This window comes from Aspergillus neoniger, assembly GCF_003184625.1.
Source record: "Aspergillus neoniger CBS 115656 unplaced genomic scaffold BO87scaffold_4, whole genome shotgun sequence".
Lineage (NCBI taxonomy): Eukaryota > Fungi > Ascomycota > Eurotiomycetes > Eurotiales > Aspergillaceae > Aspergillus > Aspergillus neoniger.
The window spans coordinates 597,305-617,321 of record NW_020291132.1 but is presented as its reverse complement, the minus strand read 5'-3'; the positions used below and the strand labels follow the sequence as shown (position 1 = coordinate 617,321).

The following is a 20,017-nucleotide window of genomic DNA, read 5'->3' as shown; positions in this document are numbered from 1 at the left end:
CCAGGAAGACGCAAGTGATGTAAGGAACAACAAAGAGCAAAGGAAAGAAAGATGCCAGGAGAGAATGCCCACGCTGGGTCTTAACTGTTAATGCAAGTAGAATGCCAGGAAAGTAGGAATCGAAAACAACACCCAGATCCCAGAAATTGCCAACCCGAACGGGCAGAGGCTCCTGTGGCCACTTGCGCGCGGTTGAAACCCAAATTATAGGCGGCAGTGAGTGAATCATGTCGAGACTCACAACCGAATGCAATGCACTCCACGCAGTCAGTGCGCAACAGAAAAGCAATTAGAAAAGCCTCGATCCATCAGGAGAAGCTGTCAGCCGATCATCTAACTAAACCCTGGAAATCATCTCATTTCAAAAGGAGAACAAACTCCATCCAACCTTATTAAATCGAAAGAACGCTGAACGGTCCAAGAATACGCCAAGAGCTATCACTAGGATGTAGAGGCGGGTAATGCATTGGTAAATGTCTTCGAAACTATGTAGAGAAGCAACGGGCGGGTTGGCATCAAGAGCATGAAATGGCGAAGGACTAGCCAGCAACTCCCATGGGCCCAGCACCGGGACGAGCCCTGTATGGCATTGGCTGAGACTGTCCTCCGGCTTGCATAGGGTTCTGCTGGCTGCCATTACTGGTGCTTCTCTCACGATAGTCATTGGAGGCTGTAGGGGCCAATTCGGTGCCAGCTTGTGGAGTACCACTGGTCGAGTGCTGATGACCACCGGGGCTTTGGACATGGCGAACTGAGCTTTGCATCTGCCATGCCGTGTCCTGGGAGGGATCTGTCTCAATACGGGCAGAAGTAGGGATATTGGCAGCGCGGTTCGAGTTCGTAATTGTAACGGTTTCGCCACCATTGCTTGCCTTGGGAGAAAAGCTTCCGCGCGCGATGTCGCCGTAGCGTCGAAGTATTTCCTTTGTTGTGACTTCGGTGTTTTCCTTGAAGAAAGTTGTGTCACTAAGGACCGACTGTAGATCTTCGGGTATCTGTCCAGAAACCATGAGTATATGAAGACAACATTCGAGATCGGAGGGAACAAACCTCGCACATGGTATCGTTGTATGTAATCAGGCAATTAACGGCTTCAATTGCCAGGAAACTCTCATCCACCGTGCTGTTTTTCGCATTGGGGTAGAGAATATTGGGTGTCATGACTGTCGCGAGATTGTGTATGTCCATCTTACTACCGGACTCTTCATCGACGTGCGAGAAAGATGAAGTCCAGTTAAGGAAAGCAAAAAGTACTTCCATAGTATCACGATGAGCCTTGGGAAGAAGGCAGCATGTAAGATGCAATACACGTTTTTGCTTCTCAGGGTCGGGTAGTTCTGTGATACAGTGGTAAGTAATGAAGGCTACAATATCAACCAGGACCGTCAGTCACTTACTTTGTGAAACAACAAATAGACGATGGAGCTTGAATGTAAGCAGAGGATCAGGCATCTCGCGAAGAAACTTCTTCAACAGCGCTGCAATCTGGACAGGATTCTCCTTCGTCATGTCCACCTGTTCATATTTGTTGTCAATCATTTCAGAAATGTCCTTCAGGCGCCTGATATTGCCGTTCTTTCGGAAGACACCTTCCACGGACATATCCATTTGGCGCATGGCGGACACAGCGTCGTCGACCAAGGCGGGAATACGAAGCTGCCCTGGACCCACACCATGACTAGATTCAGTGCCCTCTCTTTCAACGAGGAAATCCAAGTTTACCCCGAACACGCCCTTCTTCTTCCCAACCTTCTTGCCTTCTTTATTGAAGGCGCGGCCGAAGATGTTCCATATGGTAGGCTTTCGTGATTCGATCAAGGAGAGTAGCTCCTCTAGCGTGAAATATTCACTCAACAAAGGCTCCATGGACAAGACAGCAACGTGCCGGACAATAAAGTATTCCAAAGCAGAAAGCTCAGAGAAATACTTCTTAGTCCTGCCACCTTGTTCGATAATGTGCTGGTCAAGACCTGCACCAGATACGCCACGCTGATGGCCATAATTGTATTTGGGAAGTGGTTCAGTGGTACCAACCAGCTTGGTGCCGGCGTGTTTGTAGGCGTTGGGACGCTGCTCTTTAGCTTGCTCGGCAGCAACGATTCTGGGTATGTCGTCCAACGTCAATGCATCCTGGTTGCCAAACGTCAGCTCGGTGACCGTTTCCCCGTTGGCATCTCTTTCTTCTACAATCTGGAAACCATGACCCCTTGGGTCTGATCCTTCGCCACCCGATGAACCAGGTCGTACGCTACGGCCTTCAGGCCCGTCGATGATGCGAGACGCTCTAGCCTTCTTGTAAGTAGTTGAAAGGGTACGCTCATTCCGGATGGATCGTAGACGACGCATTTCGCCGACAGTTTGTTCAAGTGAAGATCCCTCAGGAGCGTTTCTAGTGGCATTTGCGTATGATTTGGATCTGGTGGCTGATCGACGCATTTCGCCGCCAGGAGGGATGCGACCGCTATCGTTGCCATCTTGTGGGGGAGAAGCGTCGCCTGGAACAAGAGTCAAATGAGATTAGAGATGATGTTATGATGAGGAAGAGGATATAAGAAAATCATGATAACATACCAGAACCAAGACTTCCACCCGCTCTGAGAACAGCAAGAAGTCGCGCAAGGGCAACCTTGAGGAGGAAGACGAATTGTTGGAGCTTCGTGATATGTGTAAAGCCCCCTTGGACGTCGTGCATAAGTCCGTTCTGAGAAACGCAATCGGTACAGAAGGATCGCTTTTCCTTGGGATTCCACAGTGCATCCTGGAGAGTATGAGATAGCTCCTTCTGGCATGACGCACAAGTGAGATGGGGTGGCTTGATATGCCACCTGCTATCACCCAGCATAACGCATTCGTCATCGATAGGCTCTTTGCAGGCCGTACAACAATCCGAAAGCTGGTCGGCGAGAGTGTCGACACCGATCATAAGATCAGCAAGCGTCTCCTCTTCTTCAGGTGGCCTGAGTGTCTCCAAGTCTCCCAGATGGTCTAGGAAATGGTGTAGGCCTTGAGAAGCTTGCTGCTCTCTCTCAAGCTTGAGGGCTCCTTGCAAGCCAATGCGAATAAGCAACTTCAAGTAATGCGCAAGGCCGGTGACCAAAGACAGGAGCTCCTGGGTAACGCCGAGTTTGCGGACACCAGTTTCTTGTGTTTTTGAAAGTAGCGCGAAGAACGCAACAATCTTCTTGCACAGAAGCTTTGCCTCACGTCCGTAAGCCAGATCTGGAGTCAACGTTGTTAACTATTGGTATTTTTAAAAAGAGGCAGAGATCAGCCATTGCAACATACCTTTCATGCCCTGTTCCTTGATATGTCCCGCAAGCTGATCAATGGCCGAGAAGAGAATATCAACATGACCAATGAACCTCTTGGCGACAAGGACACCATCCAGATAAGTGCCGTTGCTAACATGAAGGAGCATATCTGAAATGCAGGCTGCGGATGATTCCTCGAAACTGGACAGGATGCTCCAGATTTTATACACCTTTTCTTCCATTATGTCCTCCTCTTCACGCACCCTATTGCGCTCCTCATCCGTTGCGTCCGTCTCGACTTCCGGCGGTTCAAGAGGCTGGCCTGTCGGGGCCAAACGAACATTCCAGAACTTGTGAATCATGTAGCACTCAGGGTGCCAGTGCTGATTCTGCCCGTTGCGGAAGATCTCCACGAACTGTTTTAGAATTGCTGTGTGACAACCATGGCATCGTTGTGCGAACTGTGTGGAGTAGTGAAAGTGACAGTACACTTTCCCTTCATGCTCGTAGTAAGAGTCTTGTGCACCAAAAACTGTGGGACAAACAGAACAGGTGAAGTGCTCAATGTGATACTTGCGTTCCAGGGCGGTGATATACGAGCCACGCAGAGCACCACCACATTCATGGCACAGAAGGTCTAATCGCCGGAAGTAGTCCGTTTCACATAAGGGGTATTGACCACTGCCATCTTCGGCATCGACAGGGAAGAACTTTGACGCCACGATTTGGCCGCAGTCCTATGTTCAATAGAGTTAGCTGAGATTTAAGGAGATTTCATAAGCCTGAGTACAGACCTCGCACTTGAAACACTCGAGATGATAGGTTGCTTGCAGAGCCCGTACGAACTGGCCAGTCAGTGGTTCGCCGCACTTCTTGCAGATCCGAGACGAGCTTCCTGGGGACTTCGTCGGTGGCCGGCCATTCGGACGGGATCTCTCTCGCGGCGTAGATCGGTCCCAGTAGCCATTGCGATCCCGAGGAGTTGAGGGATCTCTGGGGCCTGGGTGACCAGACTCCAGCCGCCGGCTCATACGACTGTCAGAGCCCTGTGGCCCCTCAACAGGGCTATTCGTGGAGCCATTCCATCCTCCCGTCCTTGTACGAGGCGAGTCAAAGATAATATTGCTATCTGCGGGAGATGTAGGCGTTTGCGACTGATAACTACCACCACCATAGCCGCTGGTGTTGAGTTTCGGGCGGACAGCCCCGTTGCCCGGCACGAGGCTGTCCGGCAAAGGAACGTCGCCGGGAGGCATGTCCGTGGAGAACTATGCCTTTCTGCTAAGTATCTGGGAGAGTAGGACCTGGCTGGATGGGTTGTCTGGACGATACTCGAGAGTGTAGATGATATTGGTGCCAATCAGGTGTAACTAGGGCCGAGTTGGTGTAGACGTTGGAGGGGGGAAGGAGAATCTAGTGCGAAAACGGAGGAACCAGGGTGCTAGTCGTTGATGTCGCGCGTCTAACTTAAGGACTTGCCTTCTGCAGAGGGTACAACGTTAGCATAAGGGGCAATCTTCCGGGATTCGTTCGCGCGGGGTTGCCCAGGAGAATTGACGGCTTTCCCGTAGCAACTCACCTCACGCCATGTAGATGAAACCTGCGGGGAATATCGATAGAAGGAATCGGGGCGCGTGATCAAAGTATAACCATAAAATCGCTCAAAGTAGCAGGTGAATATCAAGCCGATTTGGGGAGAAGTGCCTCCAAAAGCGCAACCGCCCGCGTCGAGGGAAGCGGAATGGGGAAGGGTTGGAGCTCAAAGTGAGACCAACAGGCGGCGGAGTGCGCTGTCTGGAATCACAACCATTCCTAATCCCTTCCAGAGAGACTTTTTGGTGGACGGCCTGAATCCGAAGTCGAGGGAGACGGGCCGGCAAATCAGGGCAGGGGAAGTAGGCTCGAGTCGAGTCTAGGATGCCAGCTCGAACGAGTGAAAGCGAGGGCAGGAAATCGCGTGTTTTGGGAAGAGTGAGTGTGCTGCTGGCAGTTGTCGCTCTGCCCCCCTATGCTTCATGTTGCTGGTTGCCCGCTAGAGACCATCACGTGAAAGGGGTCACCGCCTGGCACACCGCCAAAGAAGGCGCTTCCATGGCTCCTCCACTTGTGGATGTATTACCAGACACGGTAACCGTTCCAAAGTTCACAACAGCCTACTTTGGGGGGGGAGGTTAGGGGGGAGGCCCAAGGTACACCCCAAGTTCAGTGGTTGGATGTGAGAAGTGTTTCGTGTCAAAATTTAATTTTTTATTAGCTATTTACCTTGAGGTGATGATTATACTATCAAACAGACAAAACTCTCCGCACATCAACTACTGCGTCTACCCTCTTTCTTGTTCATGGTAAATTAAAATAGGAAACACCAGGTACTCGGCAGTACACCTTTTGAGGTGCTGGCAGAAACAGACCCTTGTAATTTCCAGGGATGTGGAGACCTCAGGATCATGCCGACTGCCATAGTGGGTAGTGATGGCAGGTGAACGGCATGGACGCTGTGCATGCTCTTCCCCCAAGGATGAACAGAGTCGAATCCCTCTCTCAGACATCCCAGGGGGGAGGAGGAGGGTCTTCCATTTCATACATACCTTTACCACCCACGCGCTTCTATTTTGGCGAACCTCGTCTTTCCCACGCGGCTTTCTGGTCGTTGGATCATTCCCCGCATCCTTTTCTGCTTCTTCCCCTTATTCATCAAGGGCTAGAGCCAACTACCTAATCAGGCAATGCTAATTCTTAGGGAAAGCGGGCGAATGCCCAATCGCTCGTTATTCTACTGAAACCTTAGACTACTACGGTTTTTCTTAGCAAACACATACTCACGGAGCCAGCATACGCCGCTTTACCAAACAAGTATGCATGGAATAATGACTCCCTACTGTATTCCTCCCTTTTCTAGCGAAGAGCAGTCACTCCATCTGCTTGACATAAATGGCAAAGATGTACAGCGCCATATCTCTTTTCCATCGATTGTCGACCAACGCACTGGGCGGAGAAATCTCTGCAGCGATGGAGGGTAACTAACCATGCTCACTGCGGATCTTAGAGTTGGCATCTTAAATATAGCTCTCGCTCATGGTGGTATCAATTTAAGAATCCTTAGCGAATGTGTCTCACGATTTACCAATTTTCCGTTTACCCTGACCAATGCACCAAAGGTGGATAATTTTCGCTTCAATAATAGATAGGGGACCGAGAACTCTTTCACCAACGCTGAGAAACGTTTTCAATCCCATACGGCTTTCGCCAATTACATCAAAATGTCATACTGCCCAATCTGACTTGCGATTCCTAACAGTTCATGCTTCTGTGGTTTCATTTAGTATAGATCATATGTGAAAGAGGCCGAGAATATCTGTGACTATGAGAAACTTTGAGGGAACAAGGTGTCGTGGATTGCTTGCGATAACCATGCTTCTCACCGAGAAGAGGCGTTAGCCGGATTGCGGCCTGATACCCATGAGACCCGGGTTGCGGATTTGCATTCCTGAAGCATTCTCAATCCTGCTGGTGTACCACCTTTCCGGTTGTACATGGAAATTCTTGAAAAGTTGGTTGGCAGCGGGGTTGGTAACCGTTCCTCATTGGGCTTGATACACAGCACTGTACTCCAGAATACTCCGTCGGGGTGGCATCAAAATCTTCATCATGGCAAGCACCGTCGATCCAGAAAAGATGAGATGTAAGGGGCAATTAGAAGGATCGGCACAGCAGAAATTTTAGGAGCCTTGAACAAGACCCCGAAAGTCACAAGCCAATCGAGGATTTTGGCTGTAATGAGGTTGAGGGGCTTGTACGCGGTGGATTATGAGATTAAGAGGGGTTGGGGATAGTTCCAGTAGAAGATAGTAGTAATGGCGAGTCAGAGAAAAGAATGGGTGGTTTCTCTTTGGAAACCCAGCCATTCATGATTCCACCCCTCCCGCCTTGCCTAAACGGGCATAACACCAGGGTCCTGTCAGTGGTCAGTAGTGAGGAGTTATTTTATTTCCACTGGGTGTGTTTATTTTTGTCTCCTCGAAACATCATCCGTCCAAGGACGGATCCGTGTCTCCACCTCTGTGGGCGGTGAGACAGGGGCTGTTTCCATGGGTCGTGGCCTTCAGTCCCCTTGACCAATCTTGACCTGGCAAGAGTTGTGCTAGACTGACTACTTACTACTATGGAGTAATCCGTCGATCAAAACCCGGACGAGTATTTATCTACTAGCTACTTACTGTACGAAGTGAACTAATGGAAGATATGCAACTTGCTGGACTACTAACTTGGGCTTCCTTTTGTAGTCTTTCTAATGCACAGTGTATATCCATAGTATTCATTGCCCTCGTACGGATCAATTTGTGCCAAGAGTTGTGACAGCAAGTAGTGGCTTGCTCATCGTGGTCTATTATCGTCTTTATCTTACCAGATGCTCTTCTTGAAGATGGTTCTGGTATTGGCTATGGACTCATAGAAGTGAAGGCTTGACTCAGAGGACTTGAGCAGAGTCTCGCAACTGCGACATTCACTCAGGTGAATTGGCACACGAACATTGACATGTATTAAATACGCAAGTCAGTACATAGTTTCATGCATGTACTCCGTAGAGCCGTCGCATGGGGTATTGGTTTTTTACATGCACCTGAGCATGCAGCCTTCTATTTTGCCTTTGCACTAGCCAGAAGTACTTCGTACAGGTCAGATTTAGGCCTCTTCGCCAGTTCTTGAGTATCTTCAGTCTGTTCTTACTACGTTCCTGAAGCCGTTGGTAAATTGACTCAAACTGATCTCACTCTGATAGTTAGCTTGCACTGCCTGGCTGGCTTCCCCGCCATCAACTACGTTACGGCGTTGATGATCATACCCACCTTCAACACGCTTCTGTCTCTCCCTGATTCTTCAACACCCCAGCCTATTGATCCCGGGCCCCCCGTCAAGCCGTCTCCTATTTTGGACCTTCTCGGTCGTCAGGATGTCCGACCAGGCGATCCTACGTATTACCAGGGTATCACTCCTCACCGCATCCTTCTAAGCTTCGCTGGGCTAATGGGTCGTCTTACTTTGGCGGGGTCTTAGGAAATCAAGCAGATTCAGCAAGGCGCAGACCTCTGTGGGTACTCCACACTCTACTAATAGTAGTCGGAAATCGGTTCCATCGAATCCCCGTCGATACTAGCACTGGCTTAGAATAGTCTTTGGCCTTCCCATTCTGATTCTTTGCATTAGCTCTCGCTGTATACTACGATGACTCTGATATCCGGAGTGTCCGCGCTCTCATTCTCGGCCCTCCAGATACTCCCTATCAGTTCGGCTTTTTTGAGGTTCGTTTCTACTTCTTCGGTAATATTAATCAGTTTACAGAGCTCTATGTTAATCTCCAGCATGATATACCTTAGTTTCTTATCAAGTTCGGGAAAGGTATATTATCACCATCTTGTGGGAATTCATAAACCTGTGGACAAGTGGACTAAGCTTCACAGACTACCCAGCCACATCTCCAAATGTCCGCGCCTTGACCACTAACGGTGGTCGAAGCCGCTTTAACCCCAACATCTATTCATCTGGCCGGGTCTGCTTGTGAGTTGAGACTCTCGAAGTTGCTCATGATCCTACTAATCAAGCGGTGATGAATAGATCGATTTTGGGGTACAGATACAGATGCCTATACATATCAACTGCGAGAGCCTGGCTAACGGACATCTTTGTAGAACCTGGCGAGGTGAAAGTGGAGAGCAATGGTCGTCTGCGCAGTGCTTAGAGTCTCTTCTTATCTCGATTCAGAGCTTGATGTCGTCTAACCCCTACGAAAACGAACCCGGATATGAAAGCTCACGGTCACCGAGCGATATAGAGAACATGGAAGCCTACGTATCCAAGGTAATAAGGGCTTAGATACCCTTCTGAGGTTAGAACATTCTTGACCAGGTTTCCAGATACACCATGAAACTCTCCGCCTCGCCGTTCTCGAGCCTCTTGAGGCATCGCTCAACATAACACTTGAAGGGAGTACGGACTCGCTAGCCGACCCAACATCTGAAAGCGATGATAATATCATCTATGAGGATGGGAGGCCTTCCTTTGACCCGTTTGCGGATTTTCGCAAAAGACGTTTCTTGTGGTATTACGAGCCCTACATGCAATCTCTTGTTGCTGCAGAGAAGAAACACTCCCGCAAAGCCAAATTCCAGAGCATGCCTTTTGAGGGCGGCAACAATAGTATGGATGGCCATTTTGACTATCCGGAGTTAAAACGGCGGATGGCTGTGGTCAGAGATGTCATTCTTCGAGAAACACGCGGTTGGGCTGTCGAAGGACAGTTGGCCAAAAAGCAAGAATGGGGTATTGCAGCTAGCCTGCAACGACAGTACGAACAAATTGTTGAAACCCTTAAGCATCAGAACAACATTACGGTTGATCTATATCTTGACGAGGGGAACCCATTCATGTGGAGGCTCACATATTTTGGAAGACCAATGACGCAACTGGATGGTGGCATGTTCAAGATCCTGATACATCTGAGTCCGCGATTCCCGGAAGAACAGCCCCGTGTGTTTCTGGAGGCCTCGTCTTTCTTTCATATTCGTGTGTCCAAAGAAGGAGTTTTATGCTACGTTCCAAGGCGAACTGAGGAGATGCGTTATCACATCGAGGGGATAGTCGCATCTCTAGAAGATGAACACCCGCCTTATGACCCACGAATTACTGTTAACCCCGAAGCAACCAAATTATTCTGGGGAACACCGGAAGATCGAAGGAAGTATAACCGAGAATTGCGACGATCAGTAGAAAGGACCGCGTAAGTTACCATCCACGTTGGCGAGTTCATAGACAGTCACATTGATGAAAGAATACAGCGAAACATAGAAATCCTGAGCCTATATTGGTCTAGGTTAGTGAGTCAGTGGGGTGCTCAGCTAGAACGATCCTGTGCTCCGTTTCTTGAAGACTGATATCTTGGCTAAGATGACCTCAATATCGGGCCTCTACTTCCTCACTGCTTCTTTTGAAGCATCCGTTGGCAGACTTTCAAGCCGCTTTAGAGAAACAGATATATGGGATACAACACTGGGGTCTAAGCTGTTCTGTAGCGGGTGCTAGAGGAATCGAAGGGAGAGTCCCCATTTGGATAGTGCATGGTAGTGGCCATATAAGATCTGCCTCCTTACTAAACCGTTGATAAGAAGTACAGATAGTTGACGCAATGGCCCTAAAAGTTGCAAGCCAGAACAATTTGATTAACGAAATTGTGATTAGATCGAATATGAGATCCGTTACTGAATTATATGGGCAATACAAATAGAACCCAGTTAAATATCTCGGGTTCCATAAAGTGGAAACTCACGTGTGGCTTCTTTGCGGGGGGTCCGAGCTTTAACCCGGAGATTCTGTCCGGAGGCGGAAACCATCGTCGTCCCCCAAACCTTCAGGCCTCGCAATTTCTCCTGTTTATTATCTTTTACCCCAACCACCGACCACGGATAGTTAGCTCTATATATATCACAGCTTACTGTCATACTTCAAAATGTCTACTCGACGTCCTACAATGGAACTGGGCACTGTCCTAGTGGTTGGTGGCTGCGGGTTTGTGGGTTGGCACATTGTTGATCAGTTGCTCAATTTCCCCTCGGAGACAGATCCCAGTGTCGCTCTTTCCAAGCCCCAGAATGACCCCAGATTTGTTTACCCCAAGCTGGGCGATCGATACCCTCGGTGCATCGCGAAAGTAGCTGTTGTCGACCTGCGAACGACCCACAACCGTCTTCCGGGAGCCGAGTATTATGATGGCGACATCACGTCCGAAGAGTCCATGCTGGCCGTTTTCCGCGCGGTCAAGCCCGACATTGTTATTCACACCGCTACGCCCAACGTTCTGGAAGGGAACAAGCCCTTGTTGCGTAAGGTCAATGTTGACGGAACTAAAGTCTTGGTGGAAGTTGCGGGCGGTGCCCGTGGTGACTGGGGCGGAAAGTGCAAGGCGTTTGTATACACCAGCTCGAGCTCTGTCGTGCACGATACCCAGAGTGACCTCATCAACGTCACCGAAGAGTGGCCTCTTATCCGGGGGCCGTTGCAACAAGAGTATTATTCGGAAACCAAGGTGCGTTATGTACCCCTTTTTCTCGTTCTTGGGATAGGTACTGACCAGGATTCACCCTCTTAGGCGGACGCCGAAGAAATCGTCTTGAAGTATAACCGCGCCTCTCCAACGTCGATGGTAACATGTGCCCTTCGTCCGGCTGGTATCTACGGTGAGAAGGATACGACCTTCACCTTTAAGGTCCTGGAGCACTCGTCCAAAGCCTCCCCGACCGTCCTCCGCATGCAGTTAGGCGAGAACAACAACTTGTTTGATTTCACGTACGTTGGAAACATTGCATACGCTCATACTTTGGCTGCATACCGCTTGCTCGCTACCTACTCTCGGTATGAAGCTGGGCAGGGTGCTCCCCTGGACCACGAGCGGGTTGACGGCGAAGCGTTCAATGTTACGAACGATTCCCCGGTCTACTTCTGGGACATGACACGTGCTGCCTGGGCATTGACGGGCAAGGTTGTGGAGCCTCATCAGGTGTGGGAGCTCCCTGAGGGCATTCTGGGCCCTATTGGTGGAATTGCAGAGACGGTGCTGGGCCTTCTCGGCAAGACACCTCGTTTAACCAGAAGAACCGTTCGCTACTCATGTATGACTCGTTACTACTCATGCGACAAGGCCAAGTTCCGGCTCGGATATAGGCCTGTTGTACCTGTGTACGAGGGTCTCGCTCGTGCAGTCGGGTATGTGGTGGAACAGGAGCGGGTGGCCGGTGAAAAGAAGGCGTTGTAATCTCGGGCTAGACTCTGATGGTTTCTGTACGGATGTATATGTTTATTAATGTAATATATAAGTAATTCCTCCTCATTCCGTATTTAGGCGCGTTCTCTCATACCTGTTGTCCCTGTATATAGTCAGATTGACTTCTGGACAAAACCTTGCTAACTGACCCCCAGGCAATTTTGGGCTGGCCATGAGACCCAACACCGGGTATCTAACCCTGCGAAACCCTTGAAACGCTGGGATCCCTCATTATCTTCCGAGTGGGATCAACTGAGGCGTCTCGTATACTCACTCCATCGGCTTCTGTCCCCTTGGCTCTAGCCCCGAATGGTACTCAATAAAGTTTTGTAACAACGCCCCGAGCAGATTGGCCTACTTCATTTTAAACCCTGCCGAATAATATGCCCGAGTCCGGAGATACGGTGAAGCATTTCCTCGATCTTTGGTCCGGCTTTCGAATTAAAGATGATACATGTCTTTGGTAGAGCTTTCTCGGGGAAACCTATCGGTCATAATCAATACACATTCGAAACGACATAATAGATTATGATTGAAGCTATGGATCTTATCTTGATCGCAAGACCGAAGGGAAGTGAATTACGTTATATATTTCAATGTTGCCCTATCTGCGAAGATTGTCTAATTCCTGCCAAATCAACTTCCCTTATTCTGTCATACATTGAACCTTCGTGTTGGTTCCACATCCTGCACCATATCATCGGTTCTTTCCCCTCCCCTGCTGGGATGTGAGCCGACTTGATTCGCTGCTGATTGGAGCATCGGAAGCCGACAGAAGGTTACGGGGCTCGTGTGAAGAAATGGGATACCAACATGGATGCGAAATCTTCCTTGTGATATGGGGGATGATCGTCGCCATGGAGGGATGATCATTGAACCTCACAACATCACCAAGGATGAGGTTGAACGGGAATCTGAGAACTTGAAGGAAACATTTTGGTGTCAATCTGCAGTGTGCTTAAGTCGCAGTTCGCATCAGGTCTGGATTCTTTGGCTCCGAGAATGCGCTGGCTGTCTATGTCCTTGCAAATATGGGTGTCATCGGCCTCTTGAATAACAGGCAAGATGCTGGATGGAATGATCATGCTATACCTGACCGGATCGATACCGTTCATTGGTTGTTGGATGTCACTGCATGGCGCAGGAACAGGTCATTCAGTGGTATATTCTTTCCTCATCCGGCAGGAACCAATAGATCCCCCGCTGTGATACAACTACATCTCTCTCTAAGCACCGCGCCATTCTTCTTAATCATTTCGTTCATCGCTCTTATTCTTTGAGATCCCATGTATACTTATTCCGTGGGCTTCAGTGGGATGCAGTGATAGGTCTAACGATCAGGAACATGCCTCGGATGTCTGAAAGGCCCGTTCTTTCGCCAAGCGCCTGCTCTCATCATATGTGCCTTGGCCGGATGTCTTCCCTTACCACGTGGATATTTGTCCTATTGGCCATTGCTACCACCGCGTTAGGGATATCGGAAGATTATCTGGACGATGCCGAGCTAGGCGTTCCGGGGCTAGACGCCTCCTTCGACTACGTGGTTGTTGGTGCCGGGGCTGGGGGCTTAACTTTGGCAGCTCGTCTCGCACAACATAGATACAGAGTAGCTCTGGTTGAGGCAGGAGACTTCTACGAGCTCAAATATCCCCTAGCTGCGGTTCCAGGAGCTGGGATCATAGGCATAGGGAGCGATGTGAACAGCTCGACACCCGTGGATTGGCGGTTTGTCGCCTACAATGTTCCGGGAGCCAATTATCGCGACCTTCATTACCCCAGAGGCAAATGTCTGGGGGGATCGTAAGCTAACTTCGTCTCTCAATTTCGTCTTCGTTTTCATATGGGCAACGCTGATTCTTTTGACCCCTCTACAGGACAGGATCCAATATGATGGTTTATCAAAGGTTCGAAATCAATCTCCGGGTAGTTCACTGAGGGCAGAACTGACATTGGAGCTAGGCCGAATAGAGAGGCAATGCAAAGATGGGCTGAGCTTGTGGACGACAATAGCTACACTTTCGACCGAATTCTTCCTTTCTTCCAACGCACAGCTAATTTCACTCCGCCCAACAACGACATACGGCATAGCAATGCCACAGCAGCGTTCAACCTGGGTGCGTTTGATGAACGGGGCGAGCCTCTGCAAGTATCCTACCCTGACTTCGCCGTACCGTTTTCGAGCTGGATAAAGCGCGGTATGGAGTCTGTAGGCATTCCGGAAATCGAGGACTTCAACAGCGGGTTCCTACTGGGCGCTCAATATTGTGCTCTAACCATCGACCCACACAAGAAGATCCGAAGTAGTTCAGAGGCCGCTTTCAAAAGCTCTCCGATACCACGCCTGATGACTCTTGCACTGTACAAAAAGACAATGGCAAAGAGAATACTCATCAACACAGAAAGGCGAGCTACCGGAGTGGAGGTAAGGACTGGAGACTTGATATATATATTGCGAGCCACCCGGGAAGTCATAGTGTCAGCCGGGGCATTCCAGAGCCCTCAGCTCCTGATGGTATCTGGAATTGGTCCAGCTAGTGAGCTGGAAGAGCATGGTATTGAGGTTGTTGTTGACCTTCCCGGTGTAGGGCAAAATATGTGGGATCATGCTTTCTTCGGGCCTGCCTACCGAGTTGCGCTTCCAACAAGCACCAGGATTGCTACTGACTTTCTTTACTTGACTGAAATAGTCGTCCAGTATTTAGCAAGCCGTACTGGTCCACTGACAACCCAGGGAATTGATTTCTTGGCTTTTGAGAAGGTCCCAGATGAACTTCGGTCTCAGTTCTCCGATGAGACGACCCGGGATCTATCCTGGTTCCCTCCTGGCTGGCCTGAGATAGAGGTATGCTCTCTGCACGAGGGATTTGAGCATGGCTAACAGTAGGCCCCTTAAAGTACATTCCAGTGGCTCTCTATCTTGGAGATTTCTCTGATCCTATTAAACACCAACCGCAAGATGGGGCGCAGTATGCGTCAATCGCCGGAGCATTAGTCGCACCCACATCCCGCGGGAATGTCACCATCATTTCAGACGACACAGACGACCTGCCAATAATCAATCCCAACTGGCTTGCAACGAAGACAGACGAAGAAGTGGCTGTTGCGATCTATCGAAGAAATCGCGAGATTTTCCAGAGTCCGGGGATGGAACCGATCATTGACGGGGAAGAATACTTTCCCGGGGAAGAGTTCCAGACTGATTTGGAGATACTAGAAGTGATTAAGGACACCCTTATGACAGTCTACCATGCTTCATGCACGTGCAAGATGGGTGTTCGCAACGACTCAATGGCTGTGGTTGACAGCCAGGCACGAGTATTCGGAGTTGATGGATTGAGAGTGGTCGATGCCAGTGCGTTCCCATTTCTGCCTCCGGGACATCCCCAATCGGTAGTTTGTAAGTGGCCTTCAGTTTCAGAGTTCCTATTCGCTGCTGACAGTCTTAGACATGCTTGCCGAGAAGATCGCGTCCGATATCATATCCTGGGACTGAACTGGTTCGATACGTTTTGCATTTGTCATTATCATTAATGTAATTCTTAAGACGTGACTTCTGTCACTATCATTCCATTCGCGCGCTCGTGCTCAGACTTGCAATTCGAAAGTCTGCTATTGTTAAGGATAAACCTTCTTTCACGCTAATATTATTACTATTTCAATGCGGAGAGAATTTCCTGCATCCTGTAAACTCAATGAAGGCAATGTTCATATGATCCTCCCAGCATCAAACCACATCATTGGACCAACCATGCATCGACTAAACGCATAAGCAACCCCAATGATGAAACCATGCTTCAACAACTCCACCTTCCTACTCTTATTCCCATACCATATACCCCAGAAACACTGACCTCCCCGGATACAAGGAGACAGAATCTAAAGGAAGTATCCTCATAATCCACAAATAGTACATACATATCACAAGTACTACTTATCTTGTTCTATCCCGTTCATGTACTTACATCAATTGTACAGAATGCGAACCAGAACCGACACAGACATTTCAAGTCGTGCTATAATATACCCCAATCACACCAACATCGCCCCCGCCCCCTTGCAAGGCGAAATATACTACTACTATTACTTTTTTTTTCCCTCCTCTACCCCCATGCTTAAATTATATGTATATGTATGCTGTAGTATTATGTATATGTATATGCCGTGATAGGATGGGTGTGGATGATGTGTATGATGTAGGGGGCTGGGATGGGGATGGCAAATCAAACATACATATACACATACATACATACATACATACATACATACATACATACATACATATATATCATATATACATGGGTGTGTGTGTATGTTGTATGTACTATGCATGTGCAAATGCACGAATGGAAACAAGGATGGACGGGGAGGACTAGCAGTACTTTGGATTTAGAGAGGATATTTACTTCAGGGAGGGGAGATTTCGCTATTGGGGTGTGTATGTATGTGCCGGAGACAAGGGATTAGTTTTTGGCTATGAGGATAGATGAATAGGTAGAGGTCGAGTTAGGGTGTGTCTGTGTGTATGTGCGCGTGGATGGGTGGGTGGACAGATAGATGGAAAATGGCTGATCGCTGCTATGGTAACTACTAGAACTTACCTACCTATCTAGGTACTGTGGTATGGATGGATACCTACGGAAGTATATGGATGGGGCTTATTGTGGGTGTTAGTTAGGGAGGGGTCTAGATGCCGTCTATGTCTGTGGTAAAACGTAAATTTAAGAATTCAGATTCTATCACATGGTAGTTGTTTTTGTGACATGCTGGTAAATTATTGTCTAGGTCTAGATAGGTCATCCACTCGCCTTCACGTAGAAGAGAAGATCAGGCCATGATGAGACGAAAAACCTGTATATGTCTTTTCTATATTCAAGTGTTTTTTAAAAGCAAGCTTATTTTCGGGAATTTCCCCTGGCTTTGAATCGAGAGCGAGCTATATAGTAATATGTGCGGTGCATGTGTATGTATATATTCCTCCCCGTGCAAATCAATGATGAGGTGGTAGGGTTCCAGGTCCTTGGATTCCGTGGACCCATTTTCACTTTGTTTTTTTTTTTTTTAATGTTTTGATGTTTTTTTGCTTCTCTGCTTTTCATCCAGGTGTCTTGCTACTCTGGTTAAGTACTAGGTACCTTAGGAAGAATTTCTTGGTTTTAGAGGCGGAGGTGGCTGAACGTTAACTTTGTTGGTTTTGGTTTTGACACATTAACATTGTATGGGTGGTGTGGTATGTAAGCAAGGTTACTGTTACTGGAGTGACTGACTGAGTTTCTTTCCCATGCTTCTCTGTCCGTATTTAGGTTGGGAACCCCCTGTCAGATGATCTCGTGGGATCGGCCAATGTCCGTCCATGCGTGTCTTGTGTGCGGGGATGGGAGATATGGTTGGTTAGTTTAAGGGAAGAATCGTGGTAGTTAGTAGTACTTTTGTCATCCTCTTTCTCATGTCTTTGGTCATGTTGGACGATCTCAACAGGCAAGTACAATTTTGGGTTTAATGGTATTAGCTTGTGAGGGGTTCAAACGAGGGAGGAATTTGTGTGCTGAGTGTGGGGAGGGAGTTGTTTCCTCCACAGACAAAAGGCCGATCATTGCTCTTGTTCCACCTTTGCTTTCATTCTCCTTGGGCCCTTCGGTAAGGATTGACGGTGGAATGCAGTCTCGGATGTGGGAGGTGCAGGAACTCTCATCGAATTTCATGTACGGGAGGTCGGACGTGCCTACGCCACCTGCAGACGGTGATCCTCACAGTTGAGCAGGGTGGAAGAGACTGGGACCCATGGGATTTGGATGTTTGGCTGATGGCGATAGAATAATTCGAGAATACAACCAGGGATACGGTCGTCATTGGCTCGTAGCGATGTCCAGGGGTTGGGGAGGTCCTCAGGGCGCCATTTTCGAGATTTTGAGGCAATGGAGGTGAAATGGGGTGGATCGCCCACCAGCGCATCATTGTCATCATCATGATATTATTGCGTAGCCGTCAAGCAGAGCCGAAGGACGTTACTGGTCTGATAGGTAGCAGCAGGAGGACCAAAGGCGGATCGAAAAAGAAAAGAAGGGATCGTTTGCGGTCATGGATGGCATTTGGTCTCCAGCCACGCCGTCAATCAGCTTTGGAACCTCCCCACCTGGTTTACCCCGCAGAAACATCCACCTCAGCTTCTATCATATACCGATTGGTGTTATCCTCCATCGGGGAGTACGTGGAAGGAGTCCTGATGACGAACGAGCCTGGGTTTACCATTTTCGGGTCATAACCGGAGTGACATGAGAGTAAAAACAATACTACCTCAATACCGATTTGACTGCTACCGGTCAATCCCCACCAAATCGCAGAAGGGATAACAAACCGATACTGCTAAGATGGTCTCTAGTGGATTCCGCAACTGAGTCGAACGAATGCGCGGAATCCAGGGCTGAGACTATGATCTGTCACGGGCCAATGGCCGACCGCAGTCCGGACTGCGTGTAACTGCAGACATGCAGACAACCTGCCTCGCTTACCAGCGGAACCCCAGTCAGTTTAGCTGGAGATGAATCCGGGCTTCTAGCGTCCCCTGTCCCGGATCGAATGATGTATCTCATGGGGGGCGAAGGGGAGTCAAGTGAGCAGCTTATCCGCTGGGTCTGGGGGAGCTTGATCCATGGTACAGCGGAAGCAGATGAGAGACTCTTGTTCTTTGCCATTATTAACCAGTATGGTTCTCAGCTTCTTTCGCCCGGGCGGTGACGTTCTGGTGTAGTCGGCCCTCTGTATTCATTGGCGCAAATGGGACGCTGCAGGCAACACACGTACGCCCTCGGTCGCATTCACTCGTAAGGATCCTTTCCGGGGTGACAAAAAATTTGCACCAGTTCAGTCTACAGGGTTTTCTAGATTGCGACGGCTGCGTGTTAGAAGGGGCGAGGAGAGTACGGTCGGTTGCACAGGAATTCGAGAACAGAAACCCATCGAAGAGATGCGCCAAATGGAAATGGCCCGACCGTTGAGACGGGGTCTAGAGTGGCGCTTCGTGGCTGCGGATACTGTCGTGTGTGGTTCGGACTGACCTCCCTCCAGAAGGGATCGAGACCGAAAGAAAAGAAGAAAAGCAATTCCGCTATCTCACCCACGGGAAAGTACGAGGTCGGCAATGCTGCGTTGTCTCTGAATGGAGGGGGGGCCACTGCTGGTTCCTGGGTGATGATGACGGCAATGATGTTAATGGCGACCGATAATCGTCAGTCCACAACAAATGAGAGAGGAGAGTGTCCTGAGGAGCGAGCCGTGTGTTGGGATTAATTCAATATCTCTCCAAGCATTCGATTTGTTAATCGAGTGGGGAGGATGCAGCATCGGACTAGGATGAATCACTGCCCCGTTGCTAGAGTGAGGGAGAGGGAGCTGGGGGATGGCCAGCGAATAACAGACGTATGGAAGTTGTCCGTCGGATAATGTCGACGATAATACCAGCAGATGATGGGCGGTTCTGGCGCATGTTGAAGCAGCGCCTAGATAACTGTGCAGCTAGGTACAGTTAAGTGGATGTAGCTAGTGACTAGATGCCTATACCACGGGTGTGTCCGGGCCTCCACCGCGGCTCCTCTGAGAGGTCTAATGGACTGTGATCCATACCCTAATGCACCTTGCAGATGGAGCCACCACTCCTTAGCCAGCAGTAAGAAATCCCGGACGGAAAGACTTTAAGACTACTAGTAGATGCACCGTGTGTCAGAAGGGAAGGTGAGGTGAGAGGAGGGGGGAAGAAGAGAAGGGAAGCGAAAAAGTAAGAAAGATTAATTGAATCTGCCGGTATTAGTGATGAAAGTAACTTCAGTCGCAATGTACTACTATACTGCTATACTACAAAGTACTAGACAGCAGAGAAGACGGAGTAACTTTTGGTAATTCTCAATGCGACTCATGTTATCAACTCCGTCGTAGTAACTACAAAGTATTATTTTCCGGTTGGAAC

The 20,017-nt window shown here is 49.0% G+C and overlaps 4 protein-coding genes across 4 annotated transcripts; 3 read left to right on the top strand and 1 right to left on the bottom strand.

The window, feature by feature from the left end:
• Positions 1-384: 384 nt before the first annotated feature.
• BO87DRAFT_164241 (GTPase-activating protein LRG1) lies at positions 385-4,886 on the bottom strand. The gene is made up of 7 exons (XM_025618273.1): positions 4,831-4,886; positions 4,046-4,733; positions 3,286-3,988; positions 2,572-3,219; positions 1,398-2,495; positions 1,051-1,337; positions 385-995 (listed from the first exon to the last, which is right to left on the bottom strand). Exons 2-7 carry the CDS (start codon positions 4,505-4,507, stop codon positions 540-542), a joined length of 3,654 nt encoding a protein of 1,217 aa, XP_025483713.1. The 5' UTR covers positions 4,508-4,733; positions 4,831-4,886; the 3' UTR covers positions 385-539.
• A 3,257-nt stretch (positions 4,887-8,143) lies between these two features.
• Positions 8,144-10,425, top strand: BO87DRAFT_403840 (ubiquitin-conjugating enzyme E2). Its single transcript, XM_025625808.1, has 10 exons — positions 8,144-8,232; positions 8,304-8,337; positions 8,454-8,552; positions 8,628-8,645; positions 8,708-8,804; positions 8,862-8,873; positions 8,936-9,104; positions 9,161-10,023; positions 10,082-10,116; positions 10,191-10,425. The coding sequence occupies exons 1-9, from the start codon at positions 8,200-8,202 to the stop codon at positions 10,089-10,091; spliced, it is 1,335 nt and encodes a 444-aa protein (XP_025483712.1). The 5' UTR covers positions 8,144-8,199; the 3' UTR covers positions 10,092-10,116; positions 10,191-10,425.
• Positions 10,426-10,643: 218 nt separating this feature from the next.
• On the top strand, positions 10,644-12,435 carry BO87DRAFT_455784 (C-3 sterol dehydrogenase/C-4 decarboxylase). The gene is made up of 2 exons (XM_025628687.1): positions 10,644-11,325; positions 11,389-12,435. Exons 1-2 carry the CDS (start codon positions 10,750-10,752, stop codon positions 12,049-12,051), a joined length of 1,239 nt encoding a protein of 412 aa, XP_025483711.1. The 5' UTR covers positions 10,644-10,749; the 3' UTR covers positions 12,052-12,435.
• A 1,039-nt stretch (positions 12,436-13,474) lies between these two features.
• On the top strand, positions 13,475-15,553 carry BO87DRAFT_350911 (GMC family oxidoreductase; the record flags this gene model as incomplete). The annotated part of the gene is made up of 5 exons (XM_025621103.1): positions 13,475-13,860; positions 13,935-13,964; positions 14,020-14,902; positions 14,956-15,457; positions 15,507-15,553. The coding sequence occupies 5 exons, from the start codon at positions 13,475-13,477 to the stop codon at positions 15,551-15,553; spliced, it is 1,848 nt and encodes a 615-aa protein (XP_025483710.1).
• Positions 15,554-20,017: the final 4,464 nt, after the last annotated feature.